General features: G+C 46.0%; 1 protein-coding gene across 1 annotated transcript in view; it reads left to right on the forward strand.

The window, feature by feature from the left end:
- Window positions 1–5,180: 5,180 nt before the first annotated feature.
- MICU2 (mitochondrial calcium uptake 2) overlaps window positions 5,181–18,963 on the forward strand; it is a 267,192-nt gene continuing 253,409 nt past the window's right edge. The window contains exon 1 of the mRNA XM_044284689.1: window positions 5,181–5,406. Coding sequence (XP_044140624.1) covers window positions 5,209–5,406 — 198 coding nt within the window. The 5' untranslated portion in view covers window positions 5,181–5,208. The remainder of the gene's footprint in view (window positions 5,407–18,963) is intronic.

Below are 18,963 nucleotides of genomic sequence, written 5' to 3' on the forward strand. Positions count from 1 at the left end.
TGTGACGCGGTCCGCTGCGATTGGACAGCTCACAGCCAGGGAGAAGGAGACGCCTTCTGATAAATGCGGCCAACAAGGTCTATCCGTTCTGGCGCAACAAACACGGCAGTGGAGGTGGCTCGTATGCATTGTAATAGTGAGATCACAGATGTCCATGCAAGCACCGTACAATGCGCATTACACAAGTCTGGAATGGTGGCCCGAAAAAAGGTGAAGAAGCCTCGACTTCAATATCGTCATAAGTAGCGTCGGCTCAAGTTTTAAAAAAAGTACGAACAGTGGACATTAGAAGATTGGAAACGGGTGATTTAGAGAGATGAGATGAAAGTCAATAGACTGGGCTCTGATGGGTGCAAATGGGTCTGGAAGAAACGAGGTAAAAGGGACTAACTGTAGCTGGCCAGCTAGGACCTGTCCTAGGTTGCTAGTATAGCTTATATGTGTATACAGCTCAACCTGCCAATAGCCTTAATACAGTTCCTATGTTTATGTGTTAGAGACAAAATCAGAGTTATTTACTGTGACATCATGTTTGGATGTCATATAACTGTTATATGTTGTGTTCACAGAAGCAGAAAAAGATAATATGCCTTTCAAATTCATTTAGTAGTGTAAGGTAAGCTCAGTGACACAGCAGAAACAACAGAAAGCATAGTGTTAATCTGTTGTTGCTGGGCAGAAGTCTAGACCAATCACAGCCAGCTTCTCACACAGCAAGAGTTTTCACCAATCACAGCCAGTCTCACAGACAGCCTGTCTGGGAATTCCCCTAGCAGGAGCTGCTAGAATCATTATTCACCAGAGACAGGAGCTGAAGAGACATTCACTCCACTGAGAGCTGAGTTTTATTGGAACAAGAGGCCAAAATAGGTATTTAAAACAGTTATATAATGTTCATATTGTTAGTATTGTGTTTAGAACTGTATACTGAACTAGATATATATGTGTTTACTTACAGTTCCACCAATTTCAACCATACAAATCAAATACAATTGCAAGCTACAAATTGCAAGCATACAAACCAGATTCCATACAAATTGCATACAAACTATGAACTGCTCATACCAGATCATAAGCAATTGCATATTGCAAACCAAGTTAAGCAAGCAGAACAATTAGTTAGACCTCAGATATACCTCTCAGAGAGATCATAAAGTGCTTAAATAATATATCCACCATTTTATGTTGAATGACAAGATTGAACAGTTGAACCAGTTATGTACATGGCCTATCTGCTGCTGAGGCGGCAGTGTTATATATGAAGAAAAGTTGAAGTTAATAAAGAAGTTATTTGAAGCATTTGGTGTGCTCTTTAACCCTACTGTTTCCATAGAATGGCGCTAAAGGAATTACAGAGTAATAGACAGTCTGGTTACACTAAAAGTTAGAGATATCAAAATTCTTCTAACGTCACAGCACAAAAGGCACTTCATAGTGCTGCACCTGCCACACTAACGGATCGAGAAATTATAGGGAATGTCAAGTTTGGTAGAGGAAGCCTGATGATATGGGGTTGTTTCACAGCCAAAGGCATGAGATACTTGACATGGATCGATGGTTGTCTCAATGCTGAGCTGTATGTGAGTATCCTACAAGACGAGTTACTTCATACACTAGAGTACTATGGGTATGAAAAGAACGACATAGTGTTCCAGCAGGACATCGACCGAAAGAATACGTCGAGATTGGTGAAGAAATGGTTCAATGACAATGAAGTAGAGGCGTTGGATTGGCCCCCACAGTCCCCGGACCTCAACTTAATCGAACACTTGTGGGTAGAGTTGAAGAAAAAGCTGTATTCGTACCCATGTGAGTCGACCAGTATGTACCAACATTGGGAATGCGTAGAAGAGACCTGGGAACAGATTGAGACATGCTTGAATCTGATCGAGAGCATGCCCAGAAGGATTCAGGCAGTGCTGAATGCCAAAGGTGGATTTAAAAAATACGAACAAAATAATTAAAATTAAAATTTAGAATTTTAGGAGCAAAACAGTAACATGACAAGAATCTGCATAACTAATCATATGCTAAATAGTTGCAAGTCCAGTTTATGTATGAGATAGCCAAGATGATTGTCTATAAAATGATGGGAGTCTCACGTTCAAAGCTGTAGTGGATGGTGAGATATGGAGCCTGAAAGTCATAAGTTCAAAATATTGTTACCCTTTTGCTCGTCAGTGTAAATGTAGAAGAAAAAAAAAGATACAAAAGTAAAAAAAAAAAGAAAATCATAAAAATGAAGCTGGCTGCAGCTGTGACGTTTCTCTATATTGATGTTACTGCTGGCAGACATGGTTTCATAGCTGAAATGACAGAAATGACATATATTTGAGATTTTGGCAGCAGATAAAATGTACTTGTAGATCTTGGAGAACCCCCTTCAGGCTCCATACCTACTTTGGACTTTGACATGAATTTTAGTGTGAATTACACCTCAATATCAAATGATAATCCACTTCTCATGCATGTCATTTCTGCAACCCCATTCACATGCAAAAGAAAACTTTCAGAAGATTTTTGGTGCCACTGCAGGACAGCTAAAAAACTGCACAGAAAAAGGGGAAAATCCAGTGTATCTATGCCACATGAGAACACAACCAGAGGTGAGACCCACACCTATGAGACAATGGGGGCATATCCTAGCGATATGCCCCCATTGTCTAAGATGGGATAACCCCTTTAATGGAGATGTGGACGCAGCCTTAGTATCTGCATAGTATGAGTATAGGGTCGAATACCTCAGTAAGGCCAGGGCTCTTCATGTGTGACTATCGTATTAAAGGGGTTATCCCATGATTGATGTAAAAAATTAAAATCAGACATCATATAGAACATGACAGTCTCTAACAAAACTAGAACCAGCCCTGTACCTCACATGGATCCAGAGATCTCCACATTCATTGCTCTGCTAGGTTTATATCAAGCTGGAAGCTCAGGGGCGTGTACTTTCTGCTGCAGCTCTCTCCCAATCGCAGCTCAGGAGGCAGGCTGAAACTGAGCATGTGCAGGCATCTAAGTAAGCCGGGCAAAGAAATAAGAAAAATAACAAAACAGTGGGTGACGCTATACAAATACATTTTATTGAATATTGGCTATCAAAAATGTTTAATTACAGGCAGATCTCAGAAGGTCGAACAGTCGGGACTTTCCCAGCTTTGGAGTCCCTGCTCTGACTCCATATATGGATGTGTCCATATATGGAGTCAGTGTTATGAACATAAAAGGGGTATTCCCAAGCATTGTCATTATGCTTAGGGACACCCTGTGTGTATAAATCTAATTTAGACTATCTTCTTGAAATGTCTCTGTGGGGATTTAAAATCACAACTTTCTACATTAAGGGATAGTGTAGAGCAGGCATGTGCAAACTGTGGCCCTCCAGCTGTTGCAAAACTACAACTCCTAGCATGCCCTAATAGCTGTAAGCTATCCAGGCATGCTGGGAGTTGTAGTTTTGGAACAGCTGGAGGGCCGCAGTTTGGACATGCCTGGTGTAGAGCTCTATAGCCCAGTGGTTAATGTTCTTGCCCTTAATGTCAAAAGTTGTGAGTTCAAATCCCTACAGAAACCTTTTAAAAATAGAGGCTAAATAAAACATAAATACACAGGGTGTTCCCAACAGTGAAAAATGTGATTTTATTGAGGAAAAAATGGAGCAAAACGTAAAATATGATCAAATAACACCCGTATTGGCCTACACCAACCTTAACTTCTGTAACCACTATTTTTAAAATGTTTCTGTGTGGATTTGAACTCACAACCTTCTACATTACAGGTAAAAACCTTAACCACTGGGCTATAGAGCTCAATGCTGAGTTATTGTTTAAAAACATCATAGAACTTTCTCTTCTATACTATGATCACTTTTTATTCTATTTTCTTGGAAGATAAAGTGCTGATAAAAATTTGAAACAGCCTTTTTTAAATGTTTTTCTGTAATGCCATTTACCATATGGGCTAACTTTTTTTTTTTATATTTCAATAGTATGGGTGCTTTTGCATGTGCCGATGCCCATATTCAATTTTTTATTTTGGGGAATGAGGGTGATTTTAATTTAATTTTTTTATATTTTCCAAACTTTTTTTTACATTTTTTTTTCTTTTTGTTAGGTCCCCCAAGTGGACCACAACTTACAATCATCAGATGTAAAATGCTCTATTATTCTGTATAGAAATCACTATAGAAAAGTTTCCTTATACAGTTGAAAAAATAATAATCGCAATACGCGAATAATTAAATCGCATATTATTTGCGATAAATAGAATAATGACGAATATTCAATCCAATATTTGCGAAATCGAATATGGCACCTCCCGCTCATCACTGTAAATCTGCGAGGGAGCGCCGGAATTGACAGGATGTAACTGTGTTGTTAGTACATTATTACAAGATTCGGGGCCCCCCTTTTGATTTTGCCCAGGGCCACATTTTGTCTAAAACTGGCCCTGCACACACCCCCAGGATAGGTCATCGATATTAGATCGGTGGGGGTCCCACTGATCAGCTATTTGAAGAGGCCCATGCGCACTTTAGCCTCTTCCTAGGCCAGTGACGTCACGTTCATCGGTCACATGACCTAGGTGCGGCTCAGTCCCATTCACGTGAATGGGGCTGAGCTGCAATACCAAGCACGGCCACTATACAATGGACAGCGCTGTGCTTAGTATTCTGCCAGAAGGCTTCGGTGCTGATGGGCAGGGCTCTCTGGTACTGGACCCCTCCTTACATTAGGATAGATCATCAATTATCAGATCCTTGGACAATCCCTTTAAAAAAATAAAAAGTTAGGACAGGCATGCACAATGGGTTCAGGTGCAGGATGTAGAGAGGGGAGGAGCTTAGGCCCAATAGGGCGGAGCTTAGCAGTACCATGTGGGCCCTTAGACATAACTTTGCCTGGGGCCCTAGAAATGCCAAATCCCCCCCTGCCGACCTGTAGTAGCACTGCGCACATGAGCCCTGCCATTCTCAGAGGAATGACTGGCAGTGAATGTACTAATACTTGTGACTGTGAGGTATTACACACAGTGCCCCAAACCACGGGAGCCCAGCCCTGACACCTCTGACAACCCGCCAGGTGAGTGACTCCGCGCCCAGCCCAGGCAGCGGCTCCTAGTCAGCCGCGGTGACGTCATCCGCACGCCAGGTGAACTGCCTCTCTCGCGAGACCTCAGCGTCCAGTGACAGCTGACACTTCCGGGAAAATGGCGGCTTGGAGAACGGGATTCCTTGGATTTGCTCGTAAATTGGTGGCCCTCGGGGGCCCCGGGATACGGATAGCGCCAGGAGTGACTCGTATGGCTGGAGTGGCCCTGGCCGGTGCTGGGGCAGTGTATTCCGGGCTGCTGCTAGTGAAGAATGGCGGATACAGGAGCCCGGGAGTGCTGCTGGTGTGCGCAGAGGTGAGCGGGCGGCGGGGTGCAGGCTGTGTGCGGGGACAGGACATTGCGGTAATGAGTGTGGCCGTGTCTGGCTGTCTGCTCCGAAGCTGGACAGGGGTGTGCGTACTGAGGGTTAGCAGCTGTGGTGGGACTACAAGTCCCAGCAAAGCCTGTCACCCTCTCTGTAGTGGTCCTGTGCCAGGCGGTGCCCGCTGTGTGATGTCACTGTCATTGGGGGCCTGGGCTCGTATCATTCTCTCTCTATTGAAGTCATTAAAGGGCGATTTCCATCGCTGGCGGGATGCCGCGTAGGATGGTCTGGGATGCCGCGTCGGGTGGTCTGGGATGCCGCGTCGGATGTGCTGTTTAATAGTGAAAAGTGTGGTGACAGACACCCTTTAAAGGGGTTTTCCTATGACCACAACCTATCCCCTACACACAGCATAGGGCTTAAGTGTCTGGTCAGCGGGTGGGAGGTTCCAACACTGGGACCCCCGCTGACCATGAGAACAGGGCCACGCGGTCCCCTTTTGAATGGTGCGTCATATATGTCCGCTGCTCTGTTCAACTCTATGGGACTGCCAGAGATGGCCGAGTAGAAGCGATCTATTTCCAACAGCGCCATAGAGTTAAATGGACCATCAGCCCTCACCTGTGTCCACAATTGTGCAGTTCCTCTATTTCCACTAGAACTTTGGCTGTCAGCAGCTTAGAGTAAGGCCGAATGCACACGGCCGTGTTCCGCGGACAAGAGCGGTCCGTGGTATGCCGGGCTGGATTCCTGTTCAGAGCAGGAGCGCACGGAGTCATTGGTTGCTATGACGCTGTGCGCTTCATGCCGCCGCTGCACTACAGTAATACACTATACAAGTGTATTACTGTAGTGCAGCGGCGGCATGAAGCGCACGGCGTCATAGCAACCAATGACGCCGTGCGCTCCTGCTCTGAACAGAAATCCAGCCCGGCATACCGCGGAACACGGCCGTGTGCATTCGGCCTAAAGGTACAGATGGGTGTTACCAATCTGACCCCTGCAGCAGTGGTTGGACACAGTGAGGCACCCCACCTACTTGTAACACCCCTCCTTATCCTCACTGCAGACTGCTAGCAATTTATTGTAAACTTCCAGCAGGAATAATCCAGTAATGGCACAACATACAGACATAAGAATAGATGCTCCAGAATTGTTATTACATGGGGAGTGCAAGTACCTACTAAACCAGACGTGTGAGGAGAGAGGACAGGTTCATGATCGTGCAGACTACTGTGAGATCAGCAGGGCGTGGATTTGGTGTAGAATATGCTCCAAAATTCGACTGGAATTTCTGCTGCCTGAACAGGCCCATCATCCTCTCCATCTGCCCCTTCTTTTTGGCCTGTTTCACACAAGCGATGCAGGATGAGCCAGGATCTGTTCAGGGGAAAAAGTGATGATTTTGCTGCAAGTTGAATCTGTTGATTTAGGCCTCATGCACACGACCGTTTTTTAATTTCGTGTCCGTTGTGCCGTTTTTCGTGATTTTCTGCGGACCCATTGATTTTCAATGGGTCCGTTGAAAACTCGGCTAATGCACCGTTTTCCATCCGCGTCCGTGATCCGTGGTTCTAGTCCGTCAAAAAAATATAACCTGTCCTATTATTTTCGCGGAAAACGGTTCGCGGGCCCATTCAAGTCAATGGGACCGCTAAAAAAACGCGGAGGCACACAAGATTGTCATCTGTGTCCGTGCGTCCGCGTCCGTTTTTTTCCCTATCATTTGCATGGCAAACCTGTCTTAGACTTTTTTTTTACTTTCCTTTATATCTGGTGGTCCTCTAAAAATAAAGGAAGACACACGGAAGCAAAAACGGATTACGGAACAATGGAACCCCATTTTGCGGCCTCATGCGGATCGTGTGCATGAGGCCTTACTGTGATTGCGTTCAGTGTTTCAGTTTTTTCCATCAGGATTGCATCCGTGTTTCACGCACATGTATAAAAACTGAACTTTAATCCCTGAACAGGCCCATCATTCTTTCATATAAGTCATGCTCAGGGAAATACTTTTGCCGCAAGTTGAATTGTTTTTTTTCTGTGATTGCATTAAGGCTAGTTTCACACTAGCGGCAAGGAGTTCCGGCGGGTGAACGCGTGCCCCCGGACTACCACTCCGGCCCCATTGACTACATGTCGTAATTTTGTTCCGGCTGCCTCTCGGCATGAGCTACCGTGCTGCCGCCAGAACTCCGGCCTGCCCCCATTAGTCAATGGGGCCGGAACGGTAGTCCAGGGGCACGCGTGCACTAGCGGCAGCACAGATCTGACAGGCTGTTCACCCACCGGAATAGCCTGCCGGAGTTCCTTGCCGTTAGTGTGAAAGTACCCTTAGTGTTTCAGTTTTTTCCATCAGTATTGCATCCGGTTTAAATCCTGTTTTTCACTCGTGTATAAAAACTGGAGAATAAGGCCTCATGCACACGACCGTGGCTTGGTTCCGCATCCGAGCCGCATTTTTTGCGGCTCGGGTGCAGACCCATCCACTTCAATGGGGCTGCAAAAGATGCGGACAGCAGTCCGTGCTCCATGGAACAAATTTTCAGTGTCTGTAACAAAGTCTGAGGCTCCTTTATTTTGCTTCTCCGTGTTCTTGTTGTTAAGCTGTCCATATACCTTAGGCTACTTTCACACTCGCGTTTTGTGCGGATTCGTCATGGATCCGTTCAGAACTGATCCGTCTGTATTATCTGTAACATAGCCAAGACGGATCAGTCTTAAACACTATTGAAAGTAAATGGGGGACGGATCCGTTTTCTATTGTGCCATATTGTCAGTGAAAACAGATCCGTCCCCATTGACTTACATTGTGTGTCAGGACGGATCCGTTTGGCTCAGTTTCATCAGGCGGACACCAAAACGCTGCAGGCATCGTTTTGGTGTCCGCCTCCAGAGCGGAATGGAGACTGATCGGATGCAAACTGATGCATTCTGAGCGGATCCTTTTCCATTCAGAATGCATTACGGTAAAAATGATCTGTTTTGGACTGATTGTGAGAGCCCTGAATGGATCTCACAAACGGAAGGCCAAAACGGCAGTGTGAAAGTAGCCTAACGGTACAACTACATGGCGACAATTCACGTAATGTCTGTCAATAATGCCGCAATGTGAGACGTGACATACTGCGACACAACAGTCGCCAAAAATCCAGGCATGTTAGTCACGCTCAATTTTTATTTTTATTTTTTATATATATATTTTTTTTTTTCTTCATTGACTTTAAGGGTATGGCTACACGGCAAAATGTGTTGCACGACTTTCTTGTCATTTAATGCTGTGACGCGAGAAAAACATTTGTCCAAGATGGACTTTCTTTGCGACACCATTAAATGGAATTTTGCACAACGTTCATGTAGCCGTACCCTTTGTGTGGCGTCAGACCCTAACCCTATCCTGTGGATAGAGGATAACTTTACATAACTGGAAAAACCCTTTAAGGCCTCCTGTGCTTCCCGTTGCCGTATTGCGGACTGCATTTGCGGATCCACAATACACGGGTGTCGTTCTGTGGCCAGTCCGCATCATGGATATGGACCGATTCACTTCAATGGGTCCACAAATCCGGAGATGCGGAATGGTGCGGAACGGAAGCACTACGGAGTGCTTCCGTGTGGTTTCGTCCCGTACTTTCGTTCCGCAAAAAGATAGAACATGTCCTATCTTTTTGCGAAACGGCCGGATCGCGGACCCATTAAAGTGAATGGGTCCGAGATCTGCTGCGGCTGCCCCACGGACGGTGTTCGTGCATTGCGGCCCGCAGCACGGCCACGGGGCGCACCCATTCGTGTGCAGGAGGCCTAAGGAAAAAGTTGCAGCATAAAAAGCAGCAGATCCACTCTGGTGCACTTAGGCTGGGTTCACACCTGAGCGTTTTACAGCGCGTTCCTACGCGCTGTAAAACGCTCAACAAGGAGAAACCAATGATTCCCTATGGGAATGGTTCACACCTGGGCGTTTTACAGCGTGTACGATCGCGCTGTAAAACGCCCAACGCTCAAACAAGTACATGAGCGACTTTGGAGCGTTTTGACGCGCGTTTGCTATTACAAAAAACGCGCATAAAAATGCGCGACAAAAACGCGCGTAAAACGCGCGTTTGCGCAACGCTCAGGTGTGAACCCAGCCTAAATTTTCTGACTTTTGGGAGCTTTTCATATTAAAGGGCTATTATATGATATCCCTTGCTTCTTGTTTGTATTGTATGTGTGAACGTGTTTATATTTTTTTTTTGTTCCAACACATTTAGATTAAAAAAATAAAGCAACTTCAAATATGGTCATTATGTTGACAGTTCCTATGCAGACGTATATGTCGTCATGGTAACAAACGTCTGTGTAAAGTGATCATTCGGTTATGTATTCCTTCCATCTGCCCCTGTCTGGGGTGGACTAAGACTGGCCGGCAGCTGTCGGTCCCCATCCGCCTCATACTCTTCTGGTTCTGTCGAGCAGGCATGTGTTCTCAGTTGGAAGAGGTAGTCACCGCCATTAGCAATAGCTTGTCTCCCAGGGAACAGAACGGGTTGGACAGCTGAAATCCAACATGTCCGATCCTTATTTCCCCTGACTTATGCCATCAGGGGCCCACCATACATATAAGATTAGAGGTCAGCAACCTCTGGCACTCCAGATCTTTGTCTACTACAACTCCCAGCATGCACACTTTTATGGCTGCTCTCGGAATTTCCTTAGAAATTAATGAAGCATGCTGGGGTTTGTAGTTTTAAAACAGCTGGAGTGCCAGAGGTTGCTGACCCTTGCATTAGATGGCTGTCCAGTCCCGCTGGCGTGTATCTAATGTGTATGGCCAGCTTATAGGGGTGGTGCAGCCATGTATATTTATGACCTATGCTCAGGATAGGTTATCAGTATCTGATCGGCAGGGGTCCGACACCCAGCACCCCACCGATCAGCTGTTTGAAGAGGAAGTGGCGGTCCATACAAGCACTGCTTCCTCTTCATTCCACTACATGTTGTCTCCCCTGGAGCGGCGGTGTAGTGTAATGACAAGCCCTCGCTCCATTCACGTGTACTTACACTGCACTTCCGAGACAACAGGCAGTGTAATGAAGAGGAAGCAGCGCTCACATGTTAATCGGCGGGGCACGTGGGGTATCGAACCCCCGCTGATCAGATATTGATGACCTATCCTTAAGCGCTGGACATCCCCTTTAATAGATCACTATTTGATCATGCGATGCAGAGTTTGTCTCTTAGGGTCCATTCACACGTCCGTTGTTTCTTTCCTGATCTGTTCCGTTTTTTGCTGAACAGATCTGGACCCATTCATTTTTAATGGGTCCTGAAAAAAAATCTGACATTGTGCTGTCCGTTTTTTTCCAGGACCCATTGAAAATGAATGGGTCCAGATCTGGTCCAGATCTGTTCAGCAAAAAACGGAACAGATCAGGAAAGAAACAACGGACGTGTGAATGGACCCTAACTGTGGAGTCACATTGATCCGCGGAGAGCTGCCGACACTAAACGGCAGGAGATTGTTAAAATCAAGGTTTGCAGACTTGCTTCATATTTTATTTTAGATGTATTGGAGTAAGCAAAGGGACCAAGACATAGATCCTTCTATCTTCCTACTGAGGCCGCATATCTCCCTCCCCCACACAGGGTCCTTCCCTTCTTTCGGACTTACATTTTATTCGCCGCTCAGCTGGTCCACCGCGTTTATTATCGAGCTCGTTTCATGGATATTTCAAAGTGTTGCTTGGAAGGATCAAACCTACCGCGCCATAAACATAGAAGGAGCAGCTGCTGCTGTAATCCCACCACTATGGCCGGGCTCAATCTTTCCTGTTTTTATACTTCAGTTTGATACATGAGATGCCGCATTTTAGGAATTTTGTAAATTTGTTTCATATGGAGACAGAACAAGTGAGGAGTGACACAATGTTATCTCATTTGTTACTATTTCCCCTCTTTTCCTTACCTTATTGTATGTATTTACAGTTACATGGGTTGAGAAAAGGCTCGGGTCCGTCATCTTTCTCAGATCAGTTAATATACATTGTAAGGCTACTTTCACACTTGCGACAGAGGATTCCGGCAATCCGGACGCAAACTGATGGCATTTGTCAGACTGATCCGGATTCGTCTGACAAATGCATTGAAATACCGGATCCGTCTCTCCGGTGTCATCTGGAAAAACTGACCCGGTATTAATTATTTTTTTTGCATTCTTAAAGGTCTGCGCATGCGCAGACCGGAAAGCCGGTTCCGTTTTGCTGGAACACTTAATGCCGGATCCGACACTAATACACTTCGATGTAAATTAATGCCGGATCCGGCATTCCGGCAAGTGTTCAGGATTTTTGTCCGGAGAGAAAACTGCAGCATGCTGCGCTATTTTCTCCGTCCAAAAACTGTAAGAGGGACTGAACTGAAGACATCCTGAACGGATTGCTCTACTACAGAATGCATTAGGATAAGACTGATCATTTTTTTCCGATATTGAGCCCCTGTGACGGCACTCAATACCGGAAAACAAAAACGCTAGTGTGAAAGTGCCCTTAGATTAAGGGTCCATTCACACATCTGTAGTGTATTGCGAATCCACAATACACCCAGCCGGCACCCCCATAGAACTGCCTATTCTTGTCTGCAATTGCGGACAAGAATAGGACATGTTCTATTTTTTTCCGGAGCTGCGGACCGGAAGATCGGGGGCGCGCTACGGAAATGTGGATGTGGACAGCACATAGTGTGCTCTCCGCATCCATTCCTGCCCCATAGAGAATTAATGGGTCCGCACCCGTTCCGCAATTTGCGGAACGGATGCGGACCCATTCTACGGATGTGTGAATGGACCCTAAAGGGGTTTTCCAGGTGTTTTAATATTGATGACCTATCCCCTATCCAGCACCTGACCCAAACCCACTTGTACTTGATGTGATATCATATAGAGCGACGCAAGGTTAGGCTGGGTTCACACCATGTTAAAGCCCCCACTGGGTTTCTGTCAGGGATATACATTTAAAAACTGTATTCAAGCTTATACCCGCAATGGACAGCCCAGCAACGGGTGTGAATGCAGCCTCATTTTTAGATTACGCCTGTCAGCAGAGGCGGCAGCGTTTACTTATGTGACACTACTAGAGGTTTCTGGTCCTGTTGGCAGATGATATATGGAGGGCGTACATTAAAGGGCACTTTACTGGCTGTGTGTGGTTGGTAGTGATAGAAGTACGGCCAGACAACCAAATGGACTTCTGGGATCCACTCTGAGGGTCCATTCACACATCCGTAAGTGTTTTGAAGATCCGCAAAACACGGGCACCTGCAATGTGCGATCCGCAATTTGCGGACCGCACATCACAGACACTATAATAGAAAATGCCTTTTCTGGTCTGCAATTGCGGACAAGAATAGGACATGCTATATTTTTTTCAGGAACGGAATTGCGGATTCCGAGAAAACGGATGCGGATCCCGAAAATGCGGATGCAGAACCCGAAAATGCATCCGTTCCAGCCCCATTGAAAGTGAATGTGTCTGCAAATTGCGGAACGAATGCGGACCCAAATTACGGACGTGTGAATAGACCCTAAATCTCTTATCAATAAGCGAAGACCTGTGCCATGTCATTACATAAAGAGATTGCGCCATTTTTCTTACCATTTGCACAGAATCCAAGTACGAAGGGTCTCGTCCCCTTGTGACCTCCTGTCCTGGACCGCACAGGGGACCGGAAGCAGCTGGGGTGGGACTCTCGGAGTTGGAGCGTGCGCCGCTTTGTAGGCGAGAGGCTTTTTCTCTTTATACTAACCACTTTCAGGACCATAATTTAAAATTGCTTTGGGGGTCGGACAGCTCCTTTTTAAAGTGGTTTGCTTTCACTTTTGTATTGGCGACCTATCCTCAGAATAGGCTATCAATGTTTCATCTGTTGGGGCCCAACAGTCTGCACCCCCATCGATCAGCTGGTCCCATAGTGGCCGATTCTGGATGATAAAAATCTGTTGCATCTGTCTAGTCCGGATTTATGCCACCTATCATTTGGCTTAGATTTACTCAAAAGAAATAAAGCGCCGAAATTTTGGCGCATTTAAGCCATGCCCCTTTCCACTAAGCCACGTCCCCTTGTCATTTGAGGTGTAAGGGGACTTTCACACTTGCGGCAGAGGATTCCGGCAGGCAGTTCCGTCGCCGGAACTGCCTGTGGGATCCGTCAAAACATATGCAAACTGATGGCATTTGTCAGACGGATCAGGATCCTGACCTGTCTGACAAATGCATTGAAATGCCGGATCAGTCTCTCCGGTGTCATCCAGAAAAACGGATCCGGCATTTATTTATTTTTTTCAATTTTTTTTTGCAGTCTGAGCATGCGCAGACCGCAAAAAAACGGATCAGTTTTGCCGGAACACTTGGGGCCGGATCCGGCATTAATGCATTTCAATGAAAAAAATGCTGAATCTGGCATTCTGGTAAGTGTTCCACAATTTTGGACGGAGGCAAAACCGTAGCATGCTGCGGTATTATCTCCGTCCTGAAATGGCAAAAAGACTGGACCGAAGACATCCTGATGCATCCTGAACGGATTGCTCTACTACAGAATGCATTAGGATATAACTGATCAGTTATTTTCCGGTATTGAGCCCCTAGGACGGAACGCTAAGCCGGGAAAGAATAGCGCTAGTGTGAAAGTACCCTAAAAACATAAGAAAAATGTCAAATTCACCTGGTAAATGCAGTGAAAAGCGTGTACATCTCTTTGTTTGGCCAAATTGTGCCAAAAAACTGGCGCTTTTACATAGTAAATCTGCTATGTGTAGAGATGAAAGTGCTTATGTCGTCCACAGTACTGGCCTCCATTGTGTTGTGTGTATTTTGATAATACCGTTGCAGAGAAGACCTTGAATACGTTACAGGGAGTCCGGTGGCCATCTTTACTGAGGGCAGACCGCGTTATCTTGGGCAGCCTATTTGTGCTATTATTACGGCAGATGCTGATGACATAGTTGTGAAATAATTGCAGAAGGTGTGCCCCGGGCCGCGAAGGGATAAATTACATGGACTTGTGAATTTTGGGCTCACGACAGCTGTGGTATTTTTAGTGTTATTAAATATGGTGCAGGGATCGATTAAATGTCTATTAAAGGACCATATCACAAGCAGGACTACAGATTTTCATAGGGACAGAAGAGATGTTAGCCTTATGTAGGGGTGGGTGATAGAGACGATATGCAATATAAACTATATAAATTTGGCCAACGATAGAGATTTAGTTTATATCGCCATATCGCGGTAGAACATGGCATGCGCCGCTTTCGGCGCGCACCATGTTCTCCTGAGCCGCCACAGTGGAGAAGGAGGGAGTCCCTCCCTCCCCACTGTGTGCGGCTGCCGCTGACCACCAATGAGAACAGAGGGGAGGAGGAGGAGGAGGAGGGGAGGGACTGTGGCCACTCTGCCACCAATCAGGACTGAGTAGGAGGAGGAGGGACTGTGGCCACTGCACCACCAATGAGAACAGAGGGGAGGAGGAGGAGGAGGGGAGGGACTGTGGCCACTCTGCCACCAATCAGGACTGAGTAGGAGGAGGAGGGACTGTGGCCACTGCGCCACCAATGAGAACAGAGGGCGAGTAGAAGGGAGGGACTGTGGCCACTGCGCCACCAATGGATATAGTTAATATGCCTGAATACAAATGTAGCCTGCATGTGCCGGCCATATCCCATACCTGGCCTCTATTACTGCGCACGTGTAGGGTGGTGGAGGGTCCAAGGGCCTGGCACATTTATCTATGCCAATTTTCTGACACAAAAGAAGACTGAAATCCAAGGCAGCTCCGGATTGCGCCTCGCCAGAAATTAGGTGCATCTTCCGGCAGCGCAGGGAATAACAAGACCGACGTGTGGCAGTTTGTATGTATAGCAATCTCCCTTATATGCCAGGTAACCTTTCATTTGAAATTTGCAAAGCAAAAAAAAAAAAAAGAGAGGAAAAAAAATAGAACCCATGTAGCGATGCACTGGTTTTCATTAAGCTAGAACTCGCCCAGTTACTAAGAACGTTTTTGGACTATGACATGAATTTTCTAGCATTTCCCTCCCTCTGATGTGAGGCTGATAATAGAGGCCTTGCAGGCAGTAATCAGCGGCGTTCCTCTCCTCTCTGATTGTGCTTGTGATACTGCTGTAGACAGGCTGGACCAGCCAAAACCTTCCAATCTTTCATTTAAAGTGTTGCAGAAATCTTACCAGCAAGGCCGAGCTGCAAACAATAAAATACTCAACCCGGGAAACCGGCGAGCGTATAGATGACCCCCGAGGCACCGTGATTAAAGGTTGGATGGAGCAATGCGAATTCATTGCAGCTTGTGGGGGGTTTCAGATGTGTCGGACTGGAGCGTGAAACGAAAAGGATCTGCATGAAGCTGCCCGTGCCAAGTCATCAGCGAGAGGAGACCCTTCTGTAGACGGCAGTCCTTTTGGAGGAGCCTCTGGTTTGGCGGACTTGAGCTGGTTTGCATACTTTTTCCCCATGGCGCATGTGAATAATTTTCCATACACCCATTGGGTCTCTTCAATGAGAACCAGTAGCACTCCTCAGTAGGGCCGCACAACTTATTTTTTATTTTTTTTTGGGGGTCCGAGGGCCACGTTGTTAAATAGTTCCACTCCCAAGTGCCCATCTAAGATACTGACAATATTTGCCATCCATATTTTAAAGGTGGAGGTTACATTTCTTCTGAATGGGGGCCCCCCGCCATTGGTCAATCCAGAGAAAAAGTGTAGAGGGTAGCCGCTCACGTGCAAACCTATTATTATTGCAGTTTAGAGGGTTTCCAGAACAGCCAAGCATTTCGCATCCCTCCCTAAACTACAATGTAGATAGACACGTTCCCCCATTTTCCTCCTCTTCAATACTGAAAGAACAGGAGGTCCAAATATGGGGGTGCCAGATATGACGGGTCCACACACAACTGCATTGTGGACCCCAGGCTGCAAGTTGTGCACCCCTGGTCTGAGGCATCTCATCCAGCCAACCAATCCTGCCGTGTACTAACGAGGACCAAGGACCCCCGAAACAGTTGTCCACGGAGCGGCTCTGTTCCTCTTTGAGGAGTCTCTGGTTTGGTTGACACACAGTAATTTGCATACAGCGGGTCTCTTCAATCAGAACCAGTACTCCTTTTAGCTATTTTTATAGCCGTTATTAAATGCATTGCAACCATTCTTTTAAAAAAAATTTCAGTGCATCAAAAATGAATCTGTTTGCAAGATGCTAGCGACATAAATGGTGCGGGGGTACTCTGCTCTTCCTGCTCAGTTATGTGGTTGCACTCTAATCAATATCGGTTCATCCCACACTCAGCAGGAATCAGTACTCCAGCCGTTCTGAAACTGCAACTCCCAGAATGCTCTATTCACTTCTGTGGGAGTTGGAAGAGCAGCCGAGCATGTTGGCATGCTGGGAGTTGTAGTGTCACAGTATCTGGAGTGCCAGAGGTTGCTGATCCCTGCTCTGCAACTACCTAGTTCTTGAAGGGCATCTGTCAGCAATTTGTACCTATGACACTGGCTGACCTGTTACATGTGTCCTTGGCAGCTGAAGACATCTGTGTTGGTCTCATATTCCTATGTGCCCGCATTGCTGAGAAAAATGATGTTTGATTATATGCAAATGAGCCTCTAGGAGCAACAGGGGCGTTACCATTACACCTAGAGGCTCAGCTCTCTGTACAACTGCTGCATCCTCTGCACTTTGACAGGATCAGGTGTGATAATGTTTTCACTGCCCAGTCCCGTCAATTAAAGTGCAGAGGGTGGGGCACTTGCAGAGAGAGCTGAACCTTTTGGTGTAACAGCAACGCCCCCGTTGCTCCTAGAGGCTCATTTGCATATAGTAAATATCAATTTTTCTCAGCAATGCGGGCACATATGAACATAGGACCAACACCGATGCCTTCAGCTGCCAAGTGCACATGTAACAGGTCAGCCAGTGTCGAAGGTGCAAATCTGCTGACAGTTTTTTTTTTTTGTTTTTTTTTTATATATTGTGCCTTGCTTCTGGAATAGACTTGCACCTGCTTTATCAACCTTTCCCCATCATGGACGGGCCTAGTGCACCAGAGTGAGAGCTGCTCCTCCAGACTGGCTCTGTGCACTGCACTATACAGTGAGAGAAGAGGGGGGTAAAAAACGTAAAAGGGAACCTGGAGGTCATTATGCAGCTGAAGTTTAGGGCCCCAAAGACATTTAAAATCAAACTTATCGTGTAAAGAGTCCATGGCTCTTCCCCAGCAGCACCATGTGCATGCATACTGCACCGATAAAGCTGAGGATGGTTCGCCCTGCTTCACCACGCATGTGCCTAATATACAGGGTAAGCGCAGAGAAATGAGTACTGTGTGCATGAGGCCTAAGGGAGAGTTCACATCTACGTTTAATTTTCTGTTCTTCTAATCCGTCATAAGAAAGAACAGGTTCCTGTAGAAAATAAAAAAAACGGATCCTGTTGCACATTTGGCACCCATTTGAGCCGTTTCCGCCTGAGATCAGTTTTTTTTAGACTGAAAAAAAAAGTCCTGCATGCAGTACTTTTTTTTTTTTTTTTTTTTTCATCAGAAAACACGGATCTCAGATGGAAATGGCTCAAACGGGTGCCAAATGTGCAACAGGATCCGTTTATTTTTTTTTTTTCTTTTTCTGTTCTTCTGATGGATCAGAAGAATGGAAAAGAAACTGTCATGCAAACGCTCCTTAGTATAACGATGTCGGATACTGACCTCTCTTGTGTAAGCGCCTGTTGCTCTTATCTGCCTCTTATTGGCGTAGACAGGACACTTTGCTGCAGGCTGCGAATGAAATCACCTGACCCGCGCCCCGTATGTCTGTATTGTATGTGACCCATTCCGTTTTCCTGGTGAATTTCAAGCATCACGTAATTTAGCTTTGCAATAGAAATGTAATTGTATTTCTCCAAATTTTGAATGCAATCTATTAGTTTGCATGAGCTCACATATTTAATCTCCGCATTTGTCAAATATGCTTAATTTGTGCCCACATACTCCGATTTAATTCTTTTAACGAAAACACATGTTTTCTGCAACCTGATACGTTTGAGCGCAGAGTGTTTCTAATGGGAGTCCTCTAATGATTCCCATCTGTACGAGGATCAACGGAAAGGTGTCCTAGACTTTAGACTAAGCATGTCATCCACCACGCCGCTGTTGTGATCTGGAAGGTTATGTACATTGATTTAAAGCAGGCCGCGTGCGAATAATGTTATATTAATAGAAAAAAGGTAACGCAAATCACCTTTACATTACAAGCGGCTGATGGCCGGTGCGGGCCTGTCTCCAGCTTACTGGGTCTAAGCCACTGGTCCCCAACTCCGGTCCTCAGGACCCACCTACCAGTCAGGATTTGAGAATATCCCACAGAATGAACACCTGTGGTAGGTCCTGATGCATGGACACTCATTATATGACCTGCTCAATACTAAGGAAATCCTGAAAACATGACCGGTAGGTGCGTCCCGAGGACCGGAGTCAAGAAACCCTGCTCTAGAGTCTAAGCCATTGTA

Source organism: Bufo gargarizans, chromosome 3, assembly GCF_014858855.1.
Source record: "Bufo gargarizans isolate SCDJY-AF-19 chromosome 3, ASM1485885v1, whole genome shotgun sequence".
NCBI lineage: Eukaryota > Metazoa > Chordata > Amphibia > Anura > Bufonidae > Bufo > Bufo gargarizans.